General features: G+C 37.9%; 4 protein-coding genes across 5 annotated transcripts in view; all 4 read right to left on the bottom strand.

Annotated features, from left to right (window-relative positions):
- The window catches only part of HOXA3 (homeobox A3), a 62,123-nt gene extending 51,830 nt beyond the window's left edge, over positions 1 to 10,293 (bottom strand). The window contains exon 1 of the mRNA XM_073333637.2: positions 10,188 to 10,293. The gene's annotated coding sequence lies outside the window, so the exon portion shown is untranslated. The remainder of the gene's footprint in view (positions 1 to 10,187) is intronic.
- On the bottom strand, positions 2,249 to 7,128 carry HOXA9 (homeobox A9). 2 transcript variants are annotated; one of them, XM_073333645.2, is made up of 3 exons: positions 4,760 to 4,906; positions 4,497 to 4,586; positions 2,249 to 3,666 (listed from the first exon to the last, which is right to left on the bottom strand). In XM_073333645.2, the coding sequence occupies exons 1-3, from the start codon at positions 4,821 to 4,823 to the stop codon at positions 3,428 to 3,430; spliced, it is 393 nt and encodes a 130-aa protein (XP_073189746.1). In that variant the 5' UTR covers positions 4,824 to 4,906; the 3' UTR covers positions 2,249 to 3,427. The 2 variants fall into 2 exon arrangements, with proteins under 2 accessions (XP_073189746.1, XP_073189744.1); XM_073333643.2 differs by having other exon boundaries at positions 4,497 to 7,128.
- Positions 10,294 to 10,665: 372 nt separating the features above from the next.
- HOXA10 (homeobox A10) lies at positions 10,666 to 14,007 on the bottom strand. The gene is made up of 2 exons (XM_073333640.2): positions 13,182 to 14,007; positions 10,666 to 12,022 (listed from the first exon to the last, which is right to left on the bottom strand). The coding sequence occupies exons 1-2, from the start codon at positions 14,005 to 14,007 to the stop codon at positions 11,748 to 11,750; spliced, it is 1,101 nt and encodes a 366-aa protein (XP_073189741.1). The 3' UTR covers positions 10,666 to 11,747.
- Positions 14,008 to 22,115: 8,108 nt separating this feature from the next.
- HOXA11 (homeobox A11) lies at positions 22,116 to 25,715 on the bottom strand. The gene is made up of 2 exons (XM_073333641.1): positions 24,988 to 25,715; positions 22,116 to 23,500 (listed from the first exon to the last, which is right to left on the bottom strand). The coding sequence occupies exons 1-2, from the start codon at positions 25,667 to 25,669 to the stop codon at positions 23,268 to 23,270; spliced, it is 915 nt and encodes a 304-aa protein (XP_073189742.1). The 5' UTR covers positions 25,670 to 25,715; the 3' UTR covers positions 22,116 to 23,267.

Below are 25,715 nucleotides of genomic sequence, written 5' to 3'. Positions count from 1 at the left end.
TGAAATCGGAATACTTTGCTTGTACATTAATGGGTTAATGATAAAATGTCTAATATTTTTGAAAAAAGGAAAGGTGAAAAGGGAATTGAATAGTGTATAAAGGCGTCAGAGGTTTATGTTAACTAATTAGAAATGCTTTAATGCTTTGATAATTAAAAATAAATAAATCATCTGATAAAATCGGAGACTGAAACTTTACCTTTTCAATTACTGCGGTTAAGATAGGCAACACAGCAAGCCTAATACTAACTATATTATTTTTCAATGATGCATCATTCACAATAAGCCCAGAGTAAGAACTGTTGACCTTGGTTAACATCAGATCAGTTGTTTCCGATCCAGTTATTCTCCTGTAAAGTCGACATTTTAGGAGCTTTCAAGTGATCTCGCAGTATGCTTCATGGCGGGTTTGTAAATGTTTTCATGGAATAATACTGCCATCTGCTGTTCTATTTAGGACATTGCAAATAATAAATGATGCAAGAACATTTCAGTTTGCTAACAGTTTACGTCTCCGACAGCGAATACTTCAATAATCTGCCCGGCAAAAAGTAGCAATTATACAAAATGTTCCGGTCACAAATACATTACAGATAAACGTTCGCCTTCCAGCTTAGATTTCAGACGAGGAAAGCTAATAAAAGGTAGTTATTTCCGCACCCCCGTTTTATCTAAAACAGCCAGACAAAACAAATGAAAAGGCTTTGGTAGAAAATCTTAATTGTGGCTGGACAGTTGTAAACCCATTAAGAGCCGAATTCCAGACAGTTTGCAGACCCGTCATTTATTACACACTCTTAATGCTGATTCTTTGAAGTTTCCTCTGTCTGCAACAACAGAGGGCGTCCCGAACATCCCAAAACACTGGAACAGGGATCAATTAGGGTCTTTTTTTCTGTGTGAGTGTGCAACAAAACTATTTCCCCTTTACTAATTATAACCCATCAAAACTTATCAGAGATTTCTTTAAAAGAAGAAGAAGAAGAAGAAGTGAGGCTGAAAGATTTTCCTACCACACTTTTGCACTTCTGTAAGCTTCTTGCGAGCGCCCTAAATTTTGTCTTTAACCCTGCAGCGTTTTACACCCCATAAACGGTTACAGCAGTCATTTTCTTTTATTGCACTGTATGGCTCTGAATTTTCCTAGCAACATCTTCTGCCAAGAATTGTGACTATAAATGTTCTGGCTACTTTTGCCTTTAAAATGATACACTCACAAAGCATTTGTTCTACATATTTACAAATATGGTTTGCCTGGTCTTGAGCAGACGAGTATTCTGGATCGTATTTTGGAAGATTCCTTCTCTTGGCGGTAAGATGTCGGCCTACAGCAGGGATAACTTTAGCTAGCTCACAATCTTTGCTATTTGGTTTTGTTGCTCAGCTGGAAAAAAATAACTTTCACCTGAAATAAACTTTCTTTAATAAACCTTCTTTAATGTATTTGGCTTTGCTGAACTAGCCTGTTGCGAGGTACATTTTCTCAGTTGGACTAAAACAACGACCAAAGTAGACTTATAAATAATACTATAATTTCTTGTCTGTAAACTTTTCCCCTTAGAGATAGTAAAATGCAACGTACTTATTTTAGGTGTCATAAGCCACTTCAGAGGAAAATTTGCAGATGCAAATAAAGAAGAAGAAAAATAACGGATTGCAAAGCTTTTTAAATGACATATTTTGCACATTACATTACATATGGAAGGGGATTTAAAAATAATATATTGGCAAAGCGAGCGTTTCTCAAACCTTTTGCAGCCAGTTCAGCTATGCCCATTTTATAATGGGGTAATTTACTGTGCCAACTAAAATTAAGATGTGTAATCTATTTACATTGTTGTCCCTCTAAAAAGTCTTGACAATTTCGGTCTCGTTCTTTTAAAAAAAACTTTATTAAAATACGTTAAGTCCAAAGCATGCACCCCATAATATTTCAAGGGTTTCCTGCATATGTTTCTAAGCACTAGATTACATAACTGTATCTGGGTGTTTTTATGCACTCTCTAGGTTAAACAAAGAAAATTAGTACATATTATTATACAGGTTTTGCACTCATATATCTGTGCATTTAACCTGGATCAAATAAATGCCTATTCCCACCACAGTTGTTCTAATCATGCAGTTTCTACTGTTTTTTATGTTGCCTTATACAGATGAGCGCCTTCTTAATAATGTTAAAACATCACAAAGTATAAAAGAATCAATATATTTTATTTGGCAAAAAGTTAAATATCATTTCAACACAACAATTTGGTCAGTAGGCCATGAGGTAACTTGCAAAATATACAGTGTATGTTCTGCATAAACATAACTTCCCAGATTTTATACTCGATACAAATCTACAATAACCAAATGTAGCTTTTTATAGTGTATAATTTATTATCAATAAAATTAAACTTCATTACAATAAGCTTCAAATTACTTGATTAAAATTAAAACGTAAACCATAGGTAGTTACCCTTTTCACATATATGTATAGCTCCGAAATCTGATAACTGCTTACTGGTGCAAAAACAATATTTAAGCTAGTCTGATTATTTACTTTTTCCTTAATATATAGATTATATATACAGCTGACAAAGACAGTACTATATATATCAAATTTTCATACTAAAATGACCTGCTTGATAATAGTTTGAGAACCATAATTCTTAGATACCCCGGAGATTTTATTATTATTATTTTTGTTTGTTGAAATTGGTATATATAGATATATATCTATATATATAAGCTGGGGATAGATAGATAGATAGATAGATAGATAGATAGATAGATAGATAGATAGATAGATAGATAGATATTACAATCAAAGGTTTACTGTCTAGTTATACAGAAAAGACTTATTACACTACAGAGCTATACTCTATGTAACTTTTATAATAAACAACCTGAGTTCAAATTGAATTCTAGCTTTCACAATCACATCTGGTACAGCACCCAAGCACATAAGTTGAGTCACAAACATAATTACCACAATAAAACACAGTGTTCAAGTATTACAGCAGACCTCTCTCTGCCGCGCAAAGGGCAAATTAAATTAACTACGTCGTCTAAACTCTACAGTCCGTAAATAGTTGTGCATTACGAAAAGGTAGTTTGTTTTTTTTGTTTGTTTGTTTTTGTTTTGTTTCTTTGTAAGTGAAGAACAGGTAGATTTATACAAGCCCACAAACAGTCTTCCGCACTAATGCCCCCTTTTTCTTTCCTATTATAAAATTAAAAGTAGTACCGTACCTCCGCAGTAGCACTGGCAAACCGACATCTCAATGCCACTGTTACAAGGTACAGTAACGACTAGAATTTGCCATGACAAAAAACAAAAACAAAAAAAAACCCGAGGCCTGAACACAGTCGCATTGTGTGGTGAGGTTGGAGCGGGGGCAGGGAGGGTTTTCTTTTTTTAAAAAAAGTAACCTGTGTGTCCTCATTATTCATCCTTTGCTCTGTCTTTGTTGATTTTCTTCATTTTCATCCTCCTGTTTTGAAACCAGATTTTCACTTGTCTCTCAGTTAAATTAAGGAGTCTCGCCACTTCGTATCTACGGTCCCTAGTGAGATACATATTGAACAAAAACTCCTTTTCCAGTTCCAGCGTTTGGTGCTTGGTGTAAGGGCAGCGCTTTTTCCTGGTGGATCTTGCGTGCAGCCAATTTGCAGCGGGATTATCTGCAATAAAAGAGCAGGAGAAGTTCAGGGGACGGAGGAAGCCACGTCGCGCCACTGTTCGGTGCCCTGACTTTAAAAGCGTAGGTAGCCTGATATTAGGGTTTACGACTTTCCTTTCATTTCAGCAGACATACAGGATGGTTAGGCACAATGGAATCAAAATACAGACACATGGAGAGGTCACACAGAATCGCACGCGGTAAAAGCCCAGCCCCCGCCTACTCTCGCCTGGATATTGTTTATAGAATGTGATTTTAAAATAGACTGTCCCTCCTCCTCACCGCCCGGGAAGGACTAGTGGGCTTACGATGTCATCGGGAAAACGTTTCAGTTTTTAATTTTGACCTTCTCCCGTGTCACCACTGGAAGGTTTCAAGGAGATAGCGAGACACTATACAGCTGGCTCAATTAAGCCGCGGTCGCTTATTCGCCTTATTTGCATACGCATTATTTTTTGTGCGTTAACATGGAGCCGATTGTTCCGTTAGATTTACGGCAAGAAAATGAAGTAAAGGAAGAGGTCTCTGTTTCCATCCTTACAGTAACCACCCTGGGCTGTTTCTTGCAAGATACTCGTGACAAAAGAAGCCCATGCTTCCCAAGGATTTCCCAGAAGTGCGTACAGGGGGGAAACCACGCCTGGCCGTGTTGTGCCCGAACATTCAGGCATTCTAGTTCACGTTTTAAGAGCTTAGACATGCACAGTTCCCTTTAAGATCTAACTACACCCGAGCAGCGGCAACTTCGAGTCATCTAGTTAGCCCGAGATGCTAACCTCCCTGCAGCCTGCTCAGAGACCTGAAGTCCATTACCCTTGTAGTTGCACTTACTTGGATCAATCTGTGGTTTTTCTCCGTTTGTCTCATTTTCTCCATTGGTTTCAGAGAACGCACCTTCGCTGGGTTGCTTATCTCTATCAGCTGGAGGAGAACCACAAGCATAATCAGACAGAGACAACGTGTGAGTGTCAAACGTGGTACAGTCACCCCTTCTGGCCGAGAGCGGTTCAGGTTTAATGCCGTAATGCCTGCTGGAAGGTAACCCAGGGAAAGACAATGAGCCCGGCATAGGCTCGAGCCACGAACGCATGTACCTGCCGTCCGGCGCTGCCATTGGTGCCTGGTGATGCACATATGGATGGTACACAGTGGGCACATTATTAGCGCTCGGAGGGTGAACGGGGCTCCAGGAAGTGCTAAAGACTGAAGTTTTCGACTGAAAACTGCATGGGGTGAATTCAGGGTGCTCGCTCAGGGCTGGCTGTCTCGTTGGCGGTGCCAGTGGAGCAGAGGCATATCTGGACTGCACCAGGTCTTCACTCTCGTGAATTATGAAAGAGTCCACATAATAATTGCTGAGCGTCCCTGAAGTCGACATTGCCATTCAACAAACACAGAGCAGGACCTGCTGAAATTATGAAACTGCAGATTTCATGTAACTACTTGGTCCTAGCAAGAAGTACAGTCACCTAATAAGTTGAAGGCTGCCTGTCAGCCCATTGGTTGCCGGAGTCACATGGCAGGGTAGCAGAACAATAAAGTATAAATCACTCCGCAGGCTATTAATGGGTCAGTGTTTTCCAGTCATAATTTTTATAGCAAAGCCATATGTTTTTATGCAAAGGGATATTTGAGTTATACGATAAAGTTTGTTTTAATTGTGGCCAACTGAGATTAAAAGATCAGATTTTGTATTATTACCCTTTTTAAACGGACTATTTTATATCATAATTAATCATCCCATCAGTGGTTCGTGTTCCCAGCAAAAACCTTGTGATCGGAGACCTTCACATAAAATTATATAATAATTGAAGTAATAAAAAAGCAAAATAGCAGTTGCGGTATACTGTATTTAAATATATATTTATTATATTTCATAAGGAGTTATTGTTTCAGGAGCCACAGGCATGTTATTAAGTCAGTAACTATGAGCATATTCATTTGCATCGCTGTGTTTCACAGCAGTAAAAATTTACGAGTGCTTGGAAAGGTTAAATTATACTATTGTGTTTAGTTTGGGAACTAACTGTAAATAATACCGTTCCGTTTAGTTCCGAGCTAACTGGAGCTGGCAAAGAAAAGTCAAATTCATCTTAGTCTCTTACCGAAACTGATCTGCAGCGTAGTTCCTTACCACACAGACCAGAGGAGGAATATATAAATATTTTAAATCGATATTTAAATTTGCATTTTTATATACTAGTCTTGGATCTTGGACTTTTCTAAATAATTGTTTTTCACATTTCAAGACAACAAACTCCAGTTCGAAATCCCTAATGCACCAGATTCAAAACCACAAGAAGAATCTCAAAAAAAAAAATTCATATAACCAGATACAGAAGAATTAATCGATGCATTTGCATTATACTGGGAACACTGTGTTCCTGATAAATTTACCGGGTTTCAAAACTATCTTTTAATAGAAGGTGTCAAAGGAAATTTCAACGAATATGCACCCCGGAACCTTGCCAATGACATTATATTAAAACACCTCACACACACACACACACACACACACACACACACACACACACACACACACACACACACACAATTATCATAGGAAAAGTATAATTAAAGCGAGTGAAGTAAAATCGACTTTAATAGAACAGATACAGTGGTTGATTTCGCTACCAAATTGTTTGAATGTATTTAAGCTGTTTGAATCTATTTCCACTTTTACGTCTGTTTGCACGGAAGAGATTTTTAGACCTGCCTTCCTGAAATGTAGCTAATACTATATCTAGAACGGATCTAAACCAGAACAAGAGAGGAAGAGAGGGGAGAGGGGAGGAGGGGGAGGAGTGTTTATCAAGACGATTAATTGTTAAATATGCACCAAACCAGCAGGGGAAAAAGCATTCTCTTCCTCATCGCCGAAAGGCACCCTTCTTCTCAGTTGTACTGTAAAAAGGGCACTTACATTATGTTGTATCACATTCTGATTAATCAAATTTATGTGCAAATCTAGGCTGGCACGTTCTTTGACTTCTGTGCACACAGTACAGCATGAAAACTAAGCGGAGGGTTACAGTCCTATCCCCCCCCCCCCCCCACACACACACACAAAAAAGTGATACGGCTCTCAGATCAAGTGCAGTATTATGAATTGAACTAATGGCTGAAATTTTTGAAAGTATGAGAATTGATTTCATTATCTTCTTCTGTTTATGTGTGTGCTGCTTATCTCCTGTTGTTGCAAGGGAAAAGAGACCAATGGGAGAGGGAAAACATCTCTGTCAACTGCATTTGAAAAATCTTATTCAGCATAGAGACCAGCAAACGGCAGAGCAACTGCATAATAATTAAATTCACGTGTGAATATTCTGCATGCAAAAATATGTTTCTCATTAGTTTTACATCACTATGTGGTCTCTCTAGCGCGCTCTATTTTTGTTTCTTTTCAACTTTTCCCAACAACTACATCAGAAAGCTTACTGAGATGTAATTTTTCACAACAGTTTCTATCCTGATTTGAAATCACAAGGTATATATGAAACTATTATTTAATACATTACAGTCAGAAAAACTAAAATAAAAAAAAAACCCTAAAGACAGACCAGGCGAATAGCAATCAGTTCTTTTCAAACCATTTTTTAAAATGCAAATAAAGGTCTATATACTCCTTAGAGCTTCTTTTTTTTTTCATGCGTGTACTGACATACCGCAATAGAAAAACAAGTCTATGTCTATTACTGAAAGACGGAACTCCACGTCATTTGTATTTATTATTGAGTCAACTGGGGTGAAATGTGATTGCAGAACTTCCTTTTTCCATTAAGAAAAATAATCTTAACTCCAGGAGTCCTGGATGTTTGTGTTAGAATTTGGGTTCTGAAGCTGCAGCGTGTTTCATTTTTGATTACTCACACATACACAGAATGCAAAAGAATATGGGTTAAACACCCTATGTATTCCGAAAATTGCTCGCTGCAGGATTAAAGGAGCATTAGGAAACTTAAAGACACCGGGAGTTACAATAATAATAAATAACGCTATTTTCAGGTAGGTTTCTGACTAAAACACTCAGTATGATCTCCTTTCTCTCCCCACCCCCCTTTATGGTGAGTTTTTCTTTAATCAATTTTAAATTCTAATATCTACTGAAATTATTAATTTAATATAGTTTGCATCACAAATAATTTTAAACTATAGGAAACATAATCTCGTAGACAGATAGTCACCACCAGAAAAAGTTAATATAAAATTCGCCTGTGTATATGGTATCTCGGGATATTTAGAAAAGGAACATTTTATCTGTAGAAATTTTAAAAAAATGGTTCTGTCCTCCGTATCTGTATAATCACAACAGTAAAGCTGCAATTTAGATGCGATTTTTAAACCCAGTGTAAGGGAAAGGATATTGCTATTTTTAACTGAAGGGAAATAGTAAATGCAATTTATCTGCTAATGCACTATAACGCTTGCATATACGCTATCGCATTTGGATAAACACTCTGTAGGAATATTCAGTCTTGATTGAATGGAAATTGCTGGATCGCCTCTTAAATAACTTATTTCCATTTAAAACTAACCAGTTCCAGAAATTTTATAATGGAAATTTGTATAGAACTTGGGATAAGTTCTCATGAAATTAGAATTATACATTAAAAATTTTAAATAAAGCAGAGGCAAGCCTATGTACACACACTATAACTTGATAGATCGATCGATCGATCGATAGACTATGCTATATATATATATACACATATACATATATACATACATACGTATACATCGCCATACATACAGCGTGTATACAGACATATACACTCAGAGTCATATGTCTGCAATTTAAAGGTCTGACGCTTTCTTTGTAAATGCATCCCTTCATATGAGAATCTAATTATAACACATCTACATAATCAGTGAAAATCCAATTTCCAGACTATTTTTATTCACTGTAGCCTATCTGAGCCCTGAATAGTTTAAAAACGAATGATCAAAAAGGATATTCAATTTTCAAATACTTCCCAGGTCCTTGCAGCCAGAAGAAATCTTGATCATGTACGTTAAGGATAAATGTTGTGCCTGTGATCTAAACAAGGGCTGCAGCTCCTATTTCTGTTTGGTCTATGTACACAATAGCCGGCAGCCCTAGATCCCCTGCACAAGGCCCAATGAGGTCGCTGTTGCTCATTCAGCCTCAATGGAATGTCGGCGCCTGGACACACTGTAATAATGATCGTAACCGAGGCCTTGTGAGCTATAGGGAAATGGGTTTTGGCTGATTTTAAATCACTTCTAGTTACCGGTTCACCTCCGGTAAGGTACTTTTGTGTAATTTATGATTAATCCCTGGACATATGTAGAAGCAGGTTTAGATTTTAGGAACACTCAAGGCAGAGATGGACACGGAATAACACAACAGAGTGCAGGCAAAAAAATAAAAAAAAGTGACACAATGACATAAAATATCTTAACAAAAAAAACCGAGACTCTGTCTCTGGTCTGGTTGCAATCGGTCCCTTCGTTTACTTAAATTGACGCTACGTTACAGGGACTCGGGATAACAGAGTGTATGAATATTGCCACGCAATTAAACTGTAACGCAATTTAAAAATCCAGCCCCCCCCCCCCAAATAAAATAAAAACAGAACAAATGCTGAGCAGAATGTAAAGCGCACCTGACCTTGAATGGAGTCTACAAGATACATTAAAAAAAATTCCATAAGCAAGCAGGCTTACTCAAGAACTAGCTAACCTTGAAGAACTCCCCAAGATTTTCCCCTTGGCTGTTTATTGGGAAGTGAATGAAGCCTTCGTTGTAGATAGGAAACAATGGCATTGGGACTTGACGCCTACAGATAGCTTCAGCTGTAAGATTTCTTCGGTAGTAAGCCAACTCGCACTATTATACCTGGTGATGATTTCAACTGAAGTAATTAAGGCAGTTTCGTGCTGCAGAGAGAAAGGTGGAGCCCCAACAACATGAAACTACCTAAATCACAGAACAGTTCTCAGTGCTCTAATTATTACGCTCCCCATAGCCGTGTTCCTTACGCAAGGATCCCGCTATAAAAATAAAACCAGAAATGTGACCAAAACATTCCACCTCCCCTCGTTCCCCCACAGCCTACACCGGTCACCGACTCCAATCTGGATAGGATTCTTTAAAATGTGTGTGTGTGGGGGGGAGGGAGATAATCTCTTGTGAGTTTTTCTTCTAATTCTCCATGCACATGAAAAAGTGAAGAAAAGCCGTGCGCGGTAATGGTACATCATAAAAAGCTAAAGACTCGCCATAAGCCCGGGATAAGTCTCTCTCTCTCCTCCCCCCCCCGCCCCCGCCCAAAAGAAAGAATTAGCTGTAGCCCTTATTCAGGCCCCATATTTTGTTTCGCCCTAGTGCAAAACTCTTTAATACTTAAACATGCAGCAAGAAAAGAGAAAGCATTTTAAATAAGCCCGACAACATGCAGCCAGGTAGAAAGGCAAAGGATACTGATGTGTAAATATGGCTAGAACCTATTTGATAAGAAGAACAAGACCTTAATAATACCCTCATTTACATGTGCTCACCTTTATGATTTTCTTCTGAGCCATCTGCTAAAGCTAGATTTTTCACCGTCCTTTGGAGTCAAAGACGTCTGCATATTTCAAGGTGTTTTATTTTTCCAAAAAAAAAAAATAAAATAAAAAATCAATACGCTACACTCAAGAAATAGTAATTTGCTTCCTCTGTCTATGCAGCTCCTCACTCAACTGAAACCACTCGTCCAAGACAGCAACAATCCAGATATACTAGCAAGTCATAAAACTGAACAAAAGCCGACAAACCTTACTGCACCATTGCTATATGGCCCAGACAAATTACGACCGTCTAGGTAATATTTAAATAGATTCCTAAAGTAATTGCAGGGTGTTTAGGCAACTATTCCTGTTGTAAAAGTTCTTGAAGACATAAAGTAGAACCTGAGGATAAACAGTCACAAAAAGAGGTAAAATTAAAAGGATTCATTCCACTTCTTTTATTCTTCTATGAGAACATAAACATCGTCTTTTCACGCACAGCAGCATTACAATATTAATTTATTCCGATTTAAGGTAAGTACTAGATAGAGCTAGAACTAACATTTATAATAATGATAGAATGCATTTGCTTAAACCAGTACCGTCATTTTTATAATAATAGACATTTATACATATCTGTATTTATATCCCCCCCCTTTTTTTTGCACCTACACGTTTGACCTTTTTAATGCATGTAACTTCACAGTATAAAGGATAGACGGACACATTCTCCCTTGCTCTTTGGCTCAGCAAGTCCTTCTGATGTTCAATGAACTTAGCTAGCAAAAGGGACTATTTTTTTCTCAAGACGGGGGGGATTGTTGTGTGCTTGTCATGCGTTACCAGCGGTAACGTCATTTATAGACAAAAATCCACTAATTCCACATATTTAAGCAAAACTACATTATGGTCAATATCTACACCAGACAGAGTGGGTGAAATTCAGAGGTAAGTGTAATAATTTAGTCCATAAGCAACACGAGATCTTTTATATCCTTAAAGAGAAGAGGTCTCATTTTCCTGGCCAATTTTAAAGCTTCAGATACTGGTTGTTACGTTAAAGGAAAAGAAAAAGAAAACAGAGCCTAACACCAGTTCCCCCGAAGCCCTTCTTTTAAAGTATGCCTGCATTTAATTATTGGAACTCCTGCCATTGAGGGGGGGGAGTTTAAGTCCCTTTACATAGAACTATGGTAAGGCTTCAGTTATTCTTTATTAAGCTACACACGGCCCACATATACCCTTTATCGTTTAAAATTGAAACTCGCCTTTAACCGGGTTTGCTTACTTTTTCAAGTGGAAAAAAATATTTGCAGCTCTTGAACTCATATGTCTCTGTTTCATGGTTAAAGAAGCAAATAACATCAAGGCAATTGTAATGGAACAAGGGCGGCACACACACAGAATTTTATTCATCATTATGGCTCCCCCCGCCCCAGAAATAGCTATAAAGAAGTTATGGACACACTGAGAATGTATAAAATCCTTAATCCATACAGGTGCAGATTACTAAAGCCTAGGAAAATGATACTGGCTCTTTAAACCATAAAAAATGTGTTAATAGGTTTATCAAGAAAAATTAAAGTTGGCTGTGAGCTCCCGAATTCTATTCTCTCTGTTCATTTTCTTCAGTTTCATTCTGCGGTTCTGAAACCAGATTTTAACTTGTCTGTCTGTTAGGTGGACTGTGCGGCTGATCTCTAGGCGACGCTCACGAGTCAGGTACATATTGAATAGAAACTCCTTTTCCAGCTCCAGAGTTTGGTGCTTGGTATAGGGGCATCGTTTCTTTCTGCCACTTTTTGCGGTTAGCCAGTTTGCTGCATTTTCTCCTTTTGAATTGCCTAGTTTTAAGAAAGTAAAAAAGGGACATTACCAGATGACACGAGGCAAAGTGGTTCCTCAAGTTGGCCCCCTGGTCATAGTTCTTATTTGGGGAGTCCTTGTGGGCACCTCAGCCTCTTGTTTAGAGTAGCTGGCGTTTCCTTTAAAAATCTAGCCTCCAAAAGCCCGCGGAGATCATTAAAACTGAATGTCTGAGTTTCCATTTTCCTAATGAAACGAACTGTTGGCTCCTACAGTGATAGAGATACGTTAGTGGTCAGTTAATTTAATGGAAGTGGCTTTTTAAATGGCTCCCCCTCCCAACCCTCATATTGCAGTTTAGTTTATTCTTTCTGTTTTTCAAAACTGCTTCAGCAAAAAACTGCGGATTTAAACTTTATAAGCGCGCTTTGCAGCTGGAAGACAAGATGAGCTATTTCGCCTTATTTTCCTCTTAACTAGGAAGCTTCTACCCAGTTTTAAAAACAAACTAAAGTACCTTTGTAGGTGTTTGTTGCTATTATTTAGAGATTGATTTGCTAGTGGGGTAGGTGATGGTTTTGTTTTTCCTTTTTTGTTTAATAGAGCAACTGTATTATATCTAAAAAAAAATCAACTGTAAAATAATCAGCAACTGAAAAGTCTGACAATATCGCCCACTAAGGTTTTATTTTTGCCAAGGGATCACAATAATAAATAATAACAGCCCTGTTATCTGTTGACGACACTGAAGGATATTCGTGGAGCATTCATCAGTCTAATTTGATAGCAGTTCATAGAAAGAACATTTCAACGCGCCAGTTATTTTGAAAAGCATTCTGGATCGTAAAATATAACTTACCCCGTTAATAGGTTTATTTATTGGCACTGCCTATTGCTTATTTTGGATGCTTTACAAACATCTATGTTATCTCTTAGGCACCCTCACATCATCTGGGAAGATGGATCTCTGTTTTTCTATATGTTCAAACCGCATGCAAGTTACGGCTTGCCCAGAGCGGAGGCTTTAACATTTAAACTATAGGATGGACGTTAATTTTTACTACATCCCCACGCCCAAATATTAAAAAGTTCAGAAGGTCAGTCTGAGCGGCGCTTCTTGCCAGCTCTGCAGGCTGCTCAATCCTCCTTTCCATTTGTGATGTAACTATCATCCTCACACGGCTTTTATTTGCTTACCTATGGGTTCTTTCTCAGGAGAGTGTTTGCTGCTTTCTGACGGAGCTGGGGAGAGTTCTTCTGCGGTCGAAGGCGAAGCCTGAGCGTCTTCCTCCCTCTGGGAGACGCAAGCCAAGGTGTTGGGGGAAGCCTCCTCGGTCTCTGTCCTCCCCGCTTCTGTTGGGACTGAAGGCAAAGATGGAGCCGCATCAAAACGAACTTGGGGCTGCGGTGTGAACTGGGAAGCAACAATTTGCCCAGCATTGTAGCTCTTGGAAGTGCCATAAGCTTGAGACAAGCGGAAGTAGCCTGGGACAGGAACCCCACTAGCGTTGCTCATGGGACAGACCTCAGCGTTTAGCCTTGGAAAAGTAGATAGATCTGTGGCAGCTGCACCTTTAGGACATTTGTCTGAATCATAGAGGCAGTAAGAGTTCTCCTCTTTAATGTTTTGAGCAAAAGAGCAGGATGTAGCCTGCTGGCTTTCAGGCTCTTCCAGGCGACAGGACCTTGGGGGCTCTAGCCAGACCTCCATCCCTGACATGTAGGGATGAGAAGTGGGGACCATGCTTTGAGCAGTACCTTCATTGCGTTTGCTCAAAACTGGGAAAAGTCCGCAGCTTTGCAGCCCATAGGACAAATCGGACGCCTGTGGCAAAAAGACACTACTGTTGGGATAGTAGCCGCCGCCGCCTCCGCCTCCTCCGCCTCCTCCTCCTCCTCCTTCCCCTCTGCCTGAGCTGATCAAGGAGTCTACCAAAAAAGAGTTTGCAGCTGGGCTCTCTGAGCATGACATTGTTGTGGAATAATTTGGCGAAGGGAGCCGATAGCCCTTTCTGGCTGACATTTCTTGTGCAAAACATGCTGAATATGATTAGAGATACCCCCGCACCACGGCAAATGCTTACAGCCAATGGAAACCCAAGCCCTACTAGCAACCCCTCCCAGTTTGGTTTCGTATGCAGAGAGCTGGTCTCAGGTCGACCTCTGTATTTAGAATATATATGTATATTAATGTGTAATATCTATTTCCATATAGACCCACACCTAAATCTACCTATATCTATAGGTAGATATAGGGTATACGTGTATGAGGAGATACAGTTGCACACTGAAAAGTATACAACCATTTCCCACCTTATTTTAGTGTTCGCATACTTTATACTCTTCTATTATCACATTCACTGCTATAAAGTAGCAGAGCAGTCTGATGTTTATTATTACCTAACATGAAACGGTATATAAATGAACCTTTTATTATCACTTCTTTTCCTACAGTTGGGCTTTCCGGAAGTAAGGCGTGCTCGCCTCGTTGCACAGCATGTGTTTGTGATGATATTAATAAAGCCCGGAATCCCCTGTTTTTACTGCTAGTCTATGACATTTTATTTGGTTGTCTACTTTTTAAAAATTGTTCTTATTTATCTCGCACCATTTGACGCTATAAAGGATTCTGGCTCCTGGAGCCTTAAATTATGAAGAAATTAGCAATTTCCAGAATAACAGCTACACCAATGTGAATTACTGTAAACTAATCGGAAATGTACTAGAGATAAACATTTGTTGGCCAGAGTACTGAAGAATCAGTTAATAACTAATGCCATTGGGTCAGAACTGGTATTGTGATTGCATCTTCTCATACTATGGTTCACTTTGGATTTTTCCCTAAATCTGGTTTACATTTCAAATGAAAAGATGGTCGTCACAGAAAGAATCCAAATCTACACAATGAAAATGGTTTCCCACATACCACCCGCCCTACGTGTTTATATGTTGGTAATTATGTTTTAAATTTTCTCATGTGGATGATTCGCTATGAATCTGTGAAAATGTACCGTCCATTTCCTCAGTAAAATACTAAGACAACTAATCCTGGGATATTAGACAATGCTGTACAAGCCAATATGTAATTGTAGCGGAGCCCCTAGGCAGAGCGCAGACAGACAGGCATGCAGACGGAGCGTTAGATAGACTTTCTAATGAAATAGCTGGATGATGGTTCACTTAAAGTTATATCATCTCTCATTTATGCTATTTTAAAATCATACAACTGACTTGGAGAAATTATGGTATTTTGTGCAAGGTCTATGGCTGCGTGGGATTTTTAAATATTTTTAAAGCATTCGGTGACACATTCCCGCTTAGCATATGGGTCTTCTGTGTAAAACACAAAGCTGATTCTCAGATCCTAGAAGCAAATGATCGGTTGTCTTGGCTTCCCGATGAGTACCAATAACCGTTTGAAAAATAAATATTGCTCGTTAAATCTTAATGCTCGCCTCATTCTGGCACCCAGCTCTGCCATAAAGCCAGCCGTAACCAATAAGAATGCCAAGGAAACAGTTAAAGTGGTCATTTGGCTTCCTTTCTGACCACGCTTGACTGTGTCAGTCAGAACCGGCAGGCGTTCAGCCATACACTCCTGCAGCGCATACCCTTGGCGTTCAAAGCATCTAGGAGAATATTACAAGAATAACAGTGTCAACTGTACTCTGTACATTTCCCCTCGATCTATTGATCTGTCGAGCCTCACGTGGTTTAATATTTCAGTGTTTGCCCACAACGAGGCAATTCCTTTCCACATTTTGACATTCCCCTAGACAAGTAATTTTGAAATGTACAGAAAACAGCGGGACACAAATGTTAGTTTCCATGGGCAAATTAAGCTGAAGGGGCCCTCCTAAGGTTCTTTCCCTGTCAGCTGGAAAAGCTGTGAGCTGGTAGAGGTTGTTACAACTTTGCAGTGCTCATAAAATCTTTATGGAAATGCTGCTTATTTTTCAAATGTTATCTAATGAGCATTATACCGTTGCTTACATACGACTGCCAAGCTGGACGTAATGCAGTGATCTGGGGACATCAAGCAGCCTATCGGAACCCCTCTATTTTTTTTCTTTTCCCGCTGTAATATTGTGTGTATTTCCCAAACTCGACTTACCCCACATTGTGTTAATGTGTGATAGACAAACCCTTATCAGATTCCTGTGAGGGCCATATCACTGCTAACAAAATTAATACCATATAAGGAACCAGTTTATTGGCTAGTATACAGGAAGGTTATTATCAATAGGCTTAAAGTTATAAATACAGATCTAAATAAAATGAAATGTGACCCTTAATTCCACGTTCCAAAGGTATTTCTCTTCACAAATCAGGTATAAAATTTACACCGGGGGAGTCTGCTCTTGCCACATGTTTATTTTGTATTTGCCAAATTAAATAGAAATGGATTGCAAATCTATAAACTGTACTAATAGAAGGGTAACGCTTGAAATCCTTCCAAAATTGGTTTTTTTTTTAAATAACCAGCTAGCTTTTAAAATTAAAATTAGCTTTGGAATAAAGTGAAAAAGGATGATAGAAAAAGTATGTAAAATCCTTTTCAGCCTAAATAAAATAATTGCACATTTTATAACAAGAATTGGATTTGCCTTTTTAAAAAAAGCTAAAGCAAAGAAATCAGGGAGATGAAATACAGGACAGAGACTAATCAAAGAAAGAAAACAGGTTTTAAACCAACTCTTTCTTTTATCCTTTGTAGCAAAAGATCTGCCACAGAGGGATGGTTTTTTAGCATTAGTAATGCTGATTACTTTAACCCAAAGGATAGTTATTCACAATAACTTGCAACAGGAAACAGAAATCTATGCCCTTTATTGTTTTGTTTATAGTAATGAACAGTGTTGCTTTGATGGTCAAAGCACTTAGTCTAGATCATGAACTCAACTCGGCTGTGTATTATCTGTGCTTTCTTTAATCGCTAACAAGGCCAAGGCAAATAGTAACTAACATCATCAAACCCAGTGAAGTAAAACTAATAATGTTCACTTGATTCTTACCTATAAAAGATAATGGCCAATTTTGGATAAACTAAACTAATTTGGCATGCATCGTGTGTAGCTACTACATTTTAAACCCTTAACAATGTGTCTCTTGAAGATTAACCCCGACTTTAAAAATTTTTTGAATAATATTGTGTATTCCAAGGGACGAGAAATAGTTTCTTCTTAATTCTGTTTATATAAACAAAACCATCTGGAGGTAAATACAAATAAGCAAGTACAGTTTAATAAGCATCAAAGCAAGTAAAGTGTTGTTTGGTGGAGAATCTAAATTAATTGCATACACAGACAATGAGATCAAAATAAAACTTAATCGATTTAAGAAAAGTGTAATGGATGTATTAATAGAGTCCTTAAACTCTTTTATTTGTTACACTAAAAATTAAAAACTAAAAGAAATAAATTAAAAAGGACAGCTCACCCACATGCAAACTCTGGTTCGAAATTTTGAAATGTAGCAAGCTAAATAATGATTTATCTCTTTCTTATTTCCTAGACAAAGCAAAAGGTACAACACTGTTAATCGTCTGATGCTATTTTGTATGCTAATTAAAATATGCTTTTGTTTCTGACGTGGGAAAATTGCAATATGCTAAAATGCAAATCTTCCTGAAGTTTGTCATGGGCGTGTGTACGCCGCCTATATGAGTATATGGAGGTAGATTACATTGTATAAATCTCAAAAAACTAATGCAGTCAGTGAATACTTATTTAATATTAGAACTGTCAGTTGTCAGGACCGTGTATGTGTGCCAGATTTACTTTTCTTTCTGGATTTGGTCCAAAGTAGGCGGCTTTCAATCAGGAGGTTTAGAAACCGTGTCTGTGCCAAGAAAGGTGATAAATGGCTAGCTCACTAATTTTTATCTTTACTAGAAATTGTTTCACGTTGTAAGGGACAAAATGAACCTTGGGATGTTTTAGCAGGTTATCCTTTTTGAAATTTAGGTTGCAATTTAATTTGTATTACAGCCGTCTGAAGGCCTTCTATCATCTGAATATATTTTATATTTTGTGTGCCATTTTACTAATTTTGATTAGCAATGTATTTTGCACATAACTCTGATGAGTCCTTTCCGAAGTTTAGACCCCTATGATTATTATACAGTATAAAAAATTACACCAGAACCATTTTTAAGGATTTACCTATTCACTAACCTGCGTGAGAACGCTGCCTTCTAGTGCTTTCTAACGTCTATGTAGCCCTTAACAGGGTACAGAAGTAGATATCTGACTTTTAATGTAGATTTAGGACAGACAGTAATATTAAACATTTCAAGTTATATAGCTACTGTCTTTTTTTGTGACTACCTTATCTTTAAATACAGTTTTGATGTAAAGTATAAATATCCCTTTTCGAGGTGGAGGCAGCTTGAGAGCTAGCTAGCTAGATGGCTAGGTGGATATTGGCCTCATATTGCAATTTTAGACCATTAGATGAAAAGGGTGTGACAAAACATTATGAAAAACCTCGCCTTAGTAGAGGAAGTGGTAATCACTAGCACGCGAAATAGAAATGTGCCGGTGATTAATTAACGCAAAGTAAATACTGAGCTTCTTTTAGACTCTTTCCTCCAAAACACGCTATCCCAAACCATGTGAAATAATAAACAGTTATTGTAAGAAGCAAGCTTGTTTTTTTTTAAATATTGTCCTATGACCAAGACCATCAGTAAACAATTTGTAACCAGAGGGCGCTTTAACTACGGCTGGGGTCTCTTTGATTTATTCATTTGAGTACTGAATGGGGGAAGGGAACAACAAGGAAAATATTTTATCAAATATGCTGAGCCTAATCTGAGTGGTGTAAAATAGAATTTACTAAAAGGGCTTTCGGTATTCCTCCTGCTTTATTTTGAGGTGCCTTTTTAAGCATTGACGCCTATCCGCGGAAGTAAAAAAGAGATAAAAATTCTTGTACTTTTAATGTAATATATTTGCTTAATTAATACATAGATTCTGATAGTGATCTAAAATACACTCTATAATGATTGCATGTGGGTTTTTAACAATTCACTCAACATTTCTCTAACTACTTTTTAAATGATCTTTTCGTGTAATATTGCAGACCAGGTTCATTAGTCTCTTTTTTCGATTGCATAGTATTACAGTATCAGAAAGCAAAGTGTAAGCTAACTGTGTTTGAATCTGATATTTAAAAGCAAAGTACTCAGACTATGGTGCCATGTGTATTGAAATGTGCGGCTAAACTAGTGAATTCACATAGAGCCACACATTTTTTCAAATACAGCCTTACTAAAGACTCGTGGAACTGTAGAAACAGGAGAAATAACCAGAAGTAGCTGCTAAATTACACGCTGAAGATACTTTAGAGACTACATCCCAACTCATGCCTTAGAAAATGGGGATGTTTGACCTATATCCCTCTGCAACAGTGTTCTATCTGCGATAGCTAGATAGTGAATATTTTAAAGTTACTCTTATTCACACACTGACTTAATACGCAATCAAATATTTTATTCCTTGTGCAAGTGACTTTAACTATATGTTTACCAACATCTATTGCCAGCCGCAACTAAGAAAAGAGTAAAGTTTGCCTCAGAATAGTGACGTTTTTAAACATTGTCCGAGCCATTCCATTAAAATTTTGACCAATAAGCAAACTACGATTCAAGTCCAATAAGAACATCAAAATTACCTGTCATTTTCAATGTATGTTATCATAGCTCTATTTGACTGAAGACCCTTAGTGTTCTACACATAAATGTCAAGTTTCATATTTCCAGTGCACCTATTTGTATAATTGGAAGAAATCTACAGGATTCTTCTGAAAATTTTTCCCCATAAAGTGGATTTTTCATACTGTTGGCCAAAACTTTATTAAGTAAAAAAAATTTGTCAACTAAAACTTAGAAAGTCTCTTAAATATTCTTTAATGTATTAAGTTTAACCACCAATTTTTTGGAATAGTTTTCCTCCCTATAGTTTTCCTCCAGAATGCTTAACGGAAACAAAACAAATAAAGCTCCTGCAAACTTTTCAAGAACTAGTTTGATAACAGCCCATTCCATTTTAATTTCTGTACATAGGGCAGATCTAAGCACTTACCTTCATGCTTTTTCTAAACCAAAGTCAATCGGGATTAAATTTTTCAGGAATGCCTTGCGAAATGTTTAACTTCATGTGTCAAGTAAGCAATCCACCGAAGCTACTTTTGCCAACCGTAGCATAGAAAGTGCAATAATTTAACGTGCTGCTGCTAGAATGTAAAGTGAACAAAGGCCAAGATTTTTTTTCCAGGGGTTCTCTTCTCCCGCTGCGGCTTTGACATTGATCTGAAGCACGCCATCTTGTGGCAATCGAACACCTGAGGAACAGTGACTGACTAACTAATTCAGACTCACTATTCCAATAAAAGGATGCTAGAGAAGGTGTCCAGACAAGTGTTATTCAGATCTAATTTCTATATCTAAGAAATTGCTGTAGAACCTCTCCTTAGTTTATAGCAGGGCATTCCATATATGCAAATGAACAAGTCATGGACACTTTTTATAATCACATTGTCACAGCAACACAGAGGATGTGTTTTTATTGGGTTAGAAAATCAAATCCCAACCAGAGAAACGCCATGGCTCAACTGCCTCCAGGAGTAGCCATGAATATCAGTTAATTTTTAACTGGGAAAGGAAGCTTCTTGCTAAACACTCATTGCCATTCATCTATTTCTCTCTCTCTCTCTCTCTTTCTCTCTCTCCGTCTGTATCTATCCCTCCATCTGTTTTAAAACTTTCATACTATTGTAGCATTCTAGACAAACAAACAAACAAGCAAGCAAACTGCCCCTTTCCTCCTTTTAAAAAGAAAATCGTTTGACGAGACGTTGTCTGACTGGGTGGGGGTTGTCAACCAGAGGTCCAGAGCCATTTAGCCCTTCACCTCAAGGTTATGGGTGATGTCCAAAGCAATACAGAAGTTCAAAGCCAGTAAACAATTCAGAAACAGTAAGTACTTTCTTTTCCTGATTAAGATTAGGACAAGAATTAGAGATTAAAATGCCATTCTCCATACCACAGTCTCATCTGGACATTGTTTTCCCAACTTTTGTTTTTCCCCCCTTCGAGATCAAGGACAATTTCGTACAGCCCAGTTCCACCACTTTCACACATGGAAGGCTTTTCCAAGAACACAGTGTTCTCACTCCTTTACACACACGTTAGCTAATTTTAAACTTCGCTTTAGGGTTATGGTGATAAAATATTCCCGAACATTACTGATACTAAAAATAATTTTTAAATGGTTTGTCCAGACATGTGTGGTCTGAAATAAACAATAGATTTTTAATTCCTAAAATATAGCAAGTTATCGTCTTGTGTGTATTTTACAGCTGAGAACAAAGGAGTGATAATTACAGTGAATTACTAAACGCATTATTTTTTCCTTTTTTAAAATCCATTGAAATTTAGATTTAAATGAGCCTTGGTCTGCAAGTTTATTCACCAGTGTGAACATTGTGCTTTGGCTGATAGTGAAGGATTAGAAAAAATAGGCATGTAACTTGCACAGTCAATTTTGATTGTAAAATTTAGATTAGCTAAAACAATACACAGTAATGTAGCATCAGAATAAAAATATAAATTTCCATTTTTTTATTTCCTTGTGCGTTGTTCCATTGTATACATGCAACCAAATACTTTCGCATATTAAAAGAAAACTGTATATACATATAGATGATAGATATTGAAAACAGTGATGTAATACAAAGATATTGCATTTTGTGAACGGTGTAAAAAGAAATTACATCCATTTGGTAAGCTGATTGTTCAAAAATAATTATCACCAATTAGTTGCTCATGTAGAGAAAAAAAGGCACCCTCTCATCCCAAAGGAAAAAAATATGTAAAAAATGTATTAAAACAAAATAGGTAATGTTTTTTTTTATTTACAAGTCTTGTAAAACACTGTTCCTGTATGAAATATACATTCACGTACTCTCAACAGCAAATTGCCTTCACGATAGATTATCGTATCCTTTGTAAACTGATATAGAATTTTAAATATTTTTAATTGCATTTTTCTCGCTTTGGTTCCTGCAGGACAATATATATATTTATATATATATATATATATATGTATATGTTTAAAATAACTCCAAACAACTATCGATTCTTTGTATATGTCGCCTGAGGGACGAAGCAGAGCTCATGACATTTAAAATAGACAACAACACACAAAACAAAATTACCATATTTACATTGTTGGGCTTCTGAATAAATTCCTTACAAGCAACCTTCTAAAGAAACAGAAGATTAAATTATTTTGGTGATTCAATATTAGTGTATTGTACAAATCCAAGTTACATTTAAGTGTTGTGTGGTATTTACCAAACTCTCGTTCTCCACAGGTATTTCCTGAAGAAAGTTTGTGCGCCAGAAGCCAGAATCTTAGTTTTCTATTTATTTTTGTCTTTTAAAACTTTGGAATTCATTTTGCCATTTTTTAACTTTTAAATATGGACATCATACTTAGTTTCTAAAGGATGGCAAGGTATAGACAGTTATTATAAATAAATCGAGAGCTAATATGACAACTGCTAAACATTTTATTTTCAGTGATTGTTTCTTTACGATATATGGCAAATTTATACCTGACATAGTTTTAAAGTAAATAATCAAGTCTTTCATATCATTCCCCCCCGAACCCAATAAAACACGATTATCTCCATCACTTCGTCTGTACTATAACCTTCTTGATTGGCCTTGTAAAGGAATATGTATTTATTTTTATTTAAATCAATTAGTAATGGAGCACTGCTCTAAGGTAGAAATTCTCTTCCTAAGGAAAAAAAATTATTTTGCGAAGCTTTATTTTGCAGTGGTCCTCAGCACGTAAACTCGACATGTAATTTCCACACACACATTCCACAGTAAAACAAAGGAACAAGATAAACAATAGTTAAACAGTGAATAGGCAAAGGTTCAGTTCCCACTTTTAATTACTGAAACCATAACAGAACGAACGGAACTGTCTATAAAGGTAAGAGGTATGAATTTTGCACTCAGAGCAAAGATTGTGGCTGGCCTGTTGGCGCTAGAAGCCATGTGTGTCAACATCAAATCGATTCCAGTTGATACGTAAATATCAAAATTTAAAAAATTAAAAGTCCAGAGTTGATTTACATTTATGTAAAATCATAGTTCTCATAGTCCCGTCAGTTACACACCTCCTTCTTAAATGTAACCCTGTGGCTTGACCTTGTCAAGGGCGAAATTTGAATTTAATCTCATTTTGAAAAACGCTATGAGTTTTAAAGTAGTGGATTAGCTGAGTAATATTGTAATCGGTCCCTGTTAATTTTTTTTTCTTTCATTCTTCTGTTTTGAAACCATATTTTTACTTGACGGTCGGTCAAATTGAGCATTCGGGAAAGCTGGAGGCGTTTCTCTTTGTTTATATAGACACTGAAGAAGAATTCTCTTTCTAATTCTCTAATCTGATATTTGGTGTATGGGCATCTCTTTTTACGGGTACGTTGTCCACCTGTGGAATGAAAAAAGGCAGAAGTGTTTGAAACTTGGTACTGGAAAAAGCTCGGTCAAGGAGCAACTATGTAAAGTGTTTTGCCTACTCCATGGGTATAACGGTTAGGTCCTATTCTACAGGCTAGCTCTTTACCTTACCGACTTTTTTGTGGGGAAAGGGTACGGAATATGCAGAGCACACACTTCTTCATGTGAAAAAGCAATGATGGCAAACAAAGGGTCACTTCGGCAACGAGGACAGGCATAATACGGAACAAGTATTAGCGTACCTTGCCTTACTGTTTGAGCACGCACTTTTCAAAGGCTATATGTGATGCTTGGTACCGTGCAGTGACAGACTAAACAAACAGCTGCACACAGACATTTCTGTGTTAATCACCGGGTTCACTTCAGCTGACATTACCTTAGTAAACACATTTTAGTAAACACATTTTCAACCCCAGTCTTTCTCCAGACCATTACAATTCATCTTTTATTCTGTCTACAGATACTGGCTTTACATTTCCATGAATGTGTTTCCCCTCCTTTTTTAATCAGTGGAAATGGCACTGCGACTAAGGCTGCTATTAAACCACTGCATTCTGCCTCACTCCGCTGTTTTTTAAAATGCAGGTATGCCGCTAGAAGGGCAATGTCGTCTCTCAGTGTGCCACCATAGGCTTAAAGCGCAGTACGCAGAGTTTGGTTCTGTTTGGAAGGTTTTCAAGGTTCAAAAGCTCTTTAAATTAAATATTGATCTTATTCCTTTTTTTAAAAAAAAACAAAAAAACCTTCCCTTTCTGGTACAGGCCACTGTAGAGGTATTTTTCAAAGTTGTTTACTTGCTTTGCCTTTTAAAAAAACACATATAAAAATCAGACTTTGACAGATTGAATAACAATTGTAAGTAACAGACTGTTGGACAGAAGGCAACACGTAATTGCCATAATGCCTAAGTAAAATGGCTTCCTTTAGACAAAAAGGCCAGCTTTAGGTTAATTTGTTTCTTTTAATATATTGCTACAGTTCAGGCAGCTACTTTATCTGCTGAACACTATGCTAGTGCAATCGTTAACATGGTGATGGCTTTGAATTCAGACCCTAACTAGACTTCTGGTGCAACACATGGCTTTTATAAAATCACTGGATTACCTTGATATCAAAGGAGTCAGGATCCCTTTTTGGTGACTTTACAGGCACAAACGTACGTTATTATATTTTCAAGAGTTGACCACAGAGCCCCTTTTTTATTATTATTAAAAAAAAAAAAAAAGGGAAGGAGAACGCTTTTTTTAAGGCATCCATTGGCCGGTGGGTATTTCACGGCCAATTTCAGCACTAAACACGTGATCTTGCCTTTTATAACAAAGTTTTGTTGGGGGAAATCTAAAGGCCCTTCATAAACCTTGTATGCTTATAAAACAGCATATAAAAATTTAACAGCGGTGGTGCGCTAGATTTCAAACTCCCATTCATAAAGCGCTTGGGCGCTGCCTTTATACGTACTGGAGCTGCTGGATTTCTCCTCATTGTTGCCGGAAGATGACTCCGGGCTGCTGCTGCTCTCTGTCCTCCTCCGCCTCTCCTTCTCCTCCGCCGCTGCCGCTGCCGCCTCTCTGCCGCAGCCGCCTGCCGAACTTGAAGTTGCAGGAGCTGTCGGAGGCATTTTCTCGCCATTCTTGTCTCCCGAATAGTCCGCTGAGGACAGGTTTTCCGTGGTGCCATACGCCGTCTCGAAAAACTGATCGAAAGCCTGGGGCAGGACCCCGTTCCTCCCCACCGTGCTATAGAAATTGGAAGAGACGTTGGTGGTGGGGTGGTAGACGTTTGCTGTGTTTTTGCCGAACATCTCGCCCATGCTAGCCGTGTTGGTGGCAGGCAGGCAGTCTCTGTGCATGATCTCCTCTGCTGAGTAGCAGTGGGGCAGATTGTTCCTGGGGTGCCATTTACTGGAGGGGTCAATGGCATACTCCCTGAAGGTAACTTCTCTCACAGGTTGGACCTGGGGTAGGTTGGAAGAGTAGGAGTATGTCATAGGGCGAGAAGACGGGGTCTGGGGCAAAAAAGAAGGGAGGCTGGAGAAATCAGGACCCGAGACGTAGTAAGTACAACTTGGCAAATACATGTTAGAGGAACAAGGAACACGCTCATCAAAATCCATCATTAGGCTACCTCGGGTTCTCCGCATTAGCTGAGCTTAACATGATTCTCTAATGCAGCTGCCTCTTTGAAGC

This window comes from Lepidochelys kempii, chromosome 2 (genome assembly GCF_965140285.1).
Source record: "Lepidochelys kempii isolate rLepKem1 chromosome 2, rLepKem1.hap1, whole genome shotgun sequence".
Taxonomy (NCBI): Eukaryota; Metazoa; Chordata; order Testudines; family Cheloniidae; genus Lepidochelys; species Lepidochelys kempii.
This window is presented reverse-complemented; position numbering and strand designations above follow the sequence as displayed.

What these genes read in the sequence shown, in the direction of transcription:
- HOXA9 (XM_073333643.2), bottom strand. Translation starts at nt 5,049, where the DNA reads ATGGCAATGTCGACTTCAGGGACGCTCAGCAATTATTATGTGGACTCT. An exon ending in AAAACCACAGATTGATCCAA is followed by an intron (nt 3,667 to 4,496) that starts GTAAGTGCAACT and finishes CTTTTATTGCAG; the next exon opens with ATAATCCCGCTGCAAATTGG.
- HOXA11 (XM_073333641.1), bottom strand. Translation starts at nt 25,669, where the DNA reads ATGCGGAGAACCCGAGGTAGCCTAATGATGGATTTTGATGAGCGTGTT. An exon ending in GGAGAAATCCAGCAGCTCCA is followed by an intron (nt 23,501 to 24,987) that starts GTACGTATAAAG and finishes TTCATTCCACAG; the next exon opens with GTGGACAACGTACCCGTAAA.
- HOXA10 (XM_073333640.2), bottom strand. Translation starts at nt 14,007, where the DNA reads ATGTCAGCCAGAAAGGGCTATCGGCTCCCTTCGCCAAATTATTCCACA. An exon ending in TCCTGAGAAAGAACCCATAG is followed by an intron (nt 12,023 to 13,181) that starts GTAAGCAAATAA and finishes TCTTAAAACTAG; the next exon opens with GCAATTCAAAAGGAGAAAAT.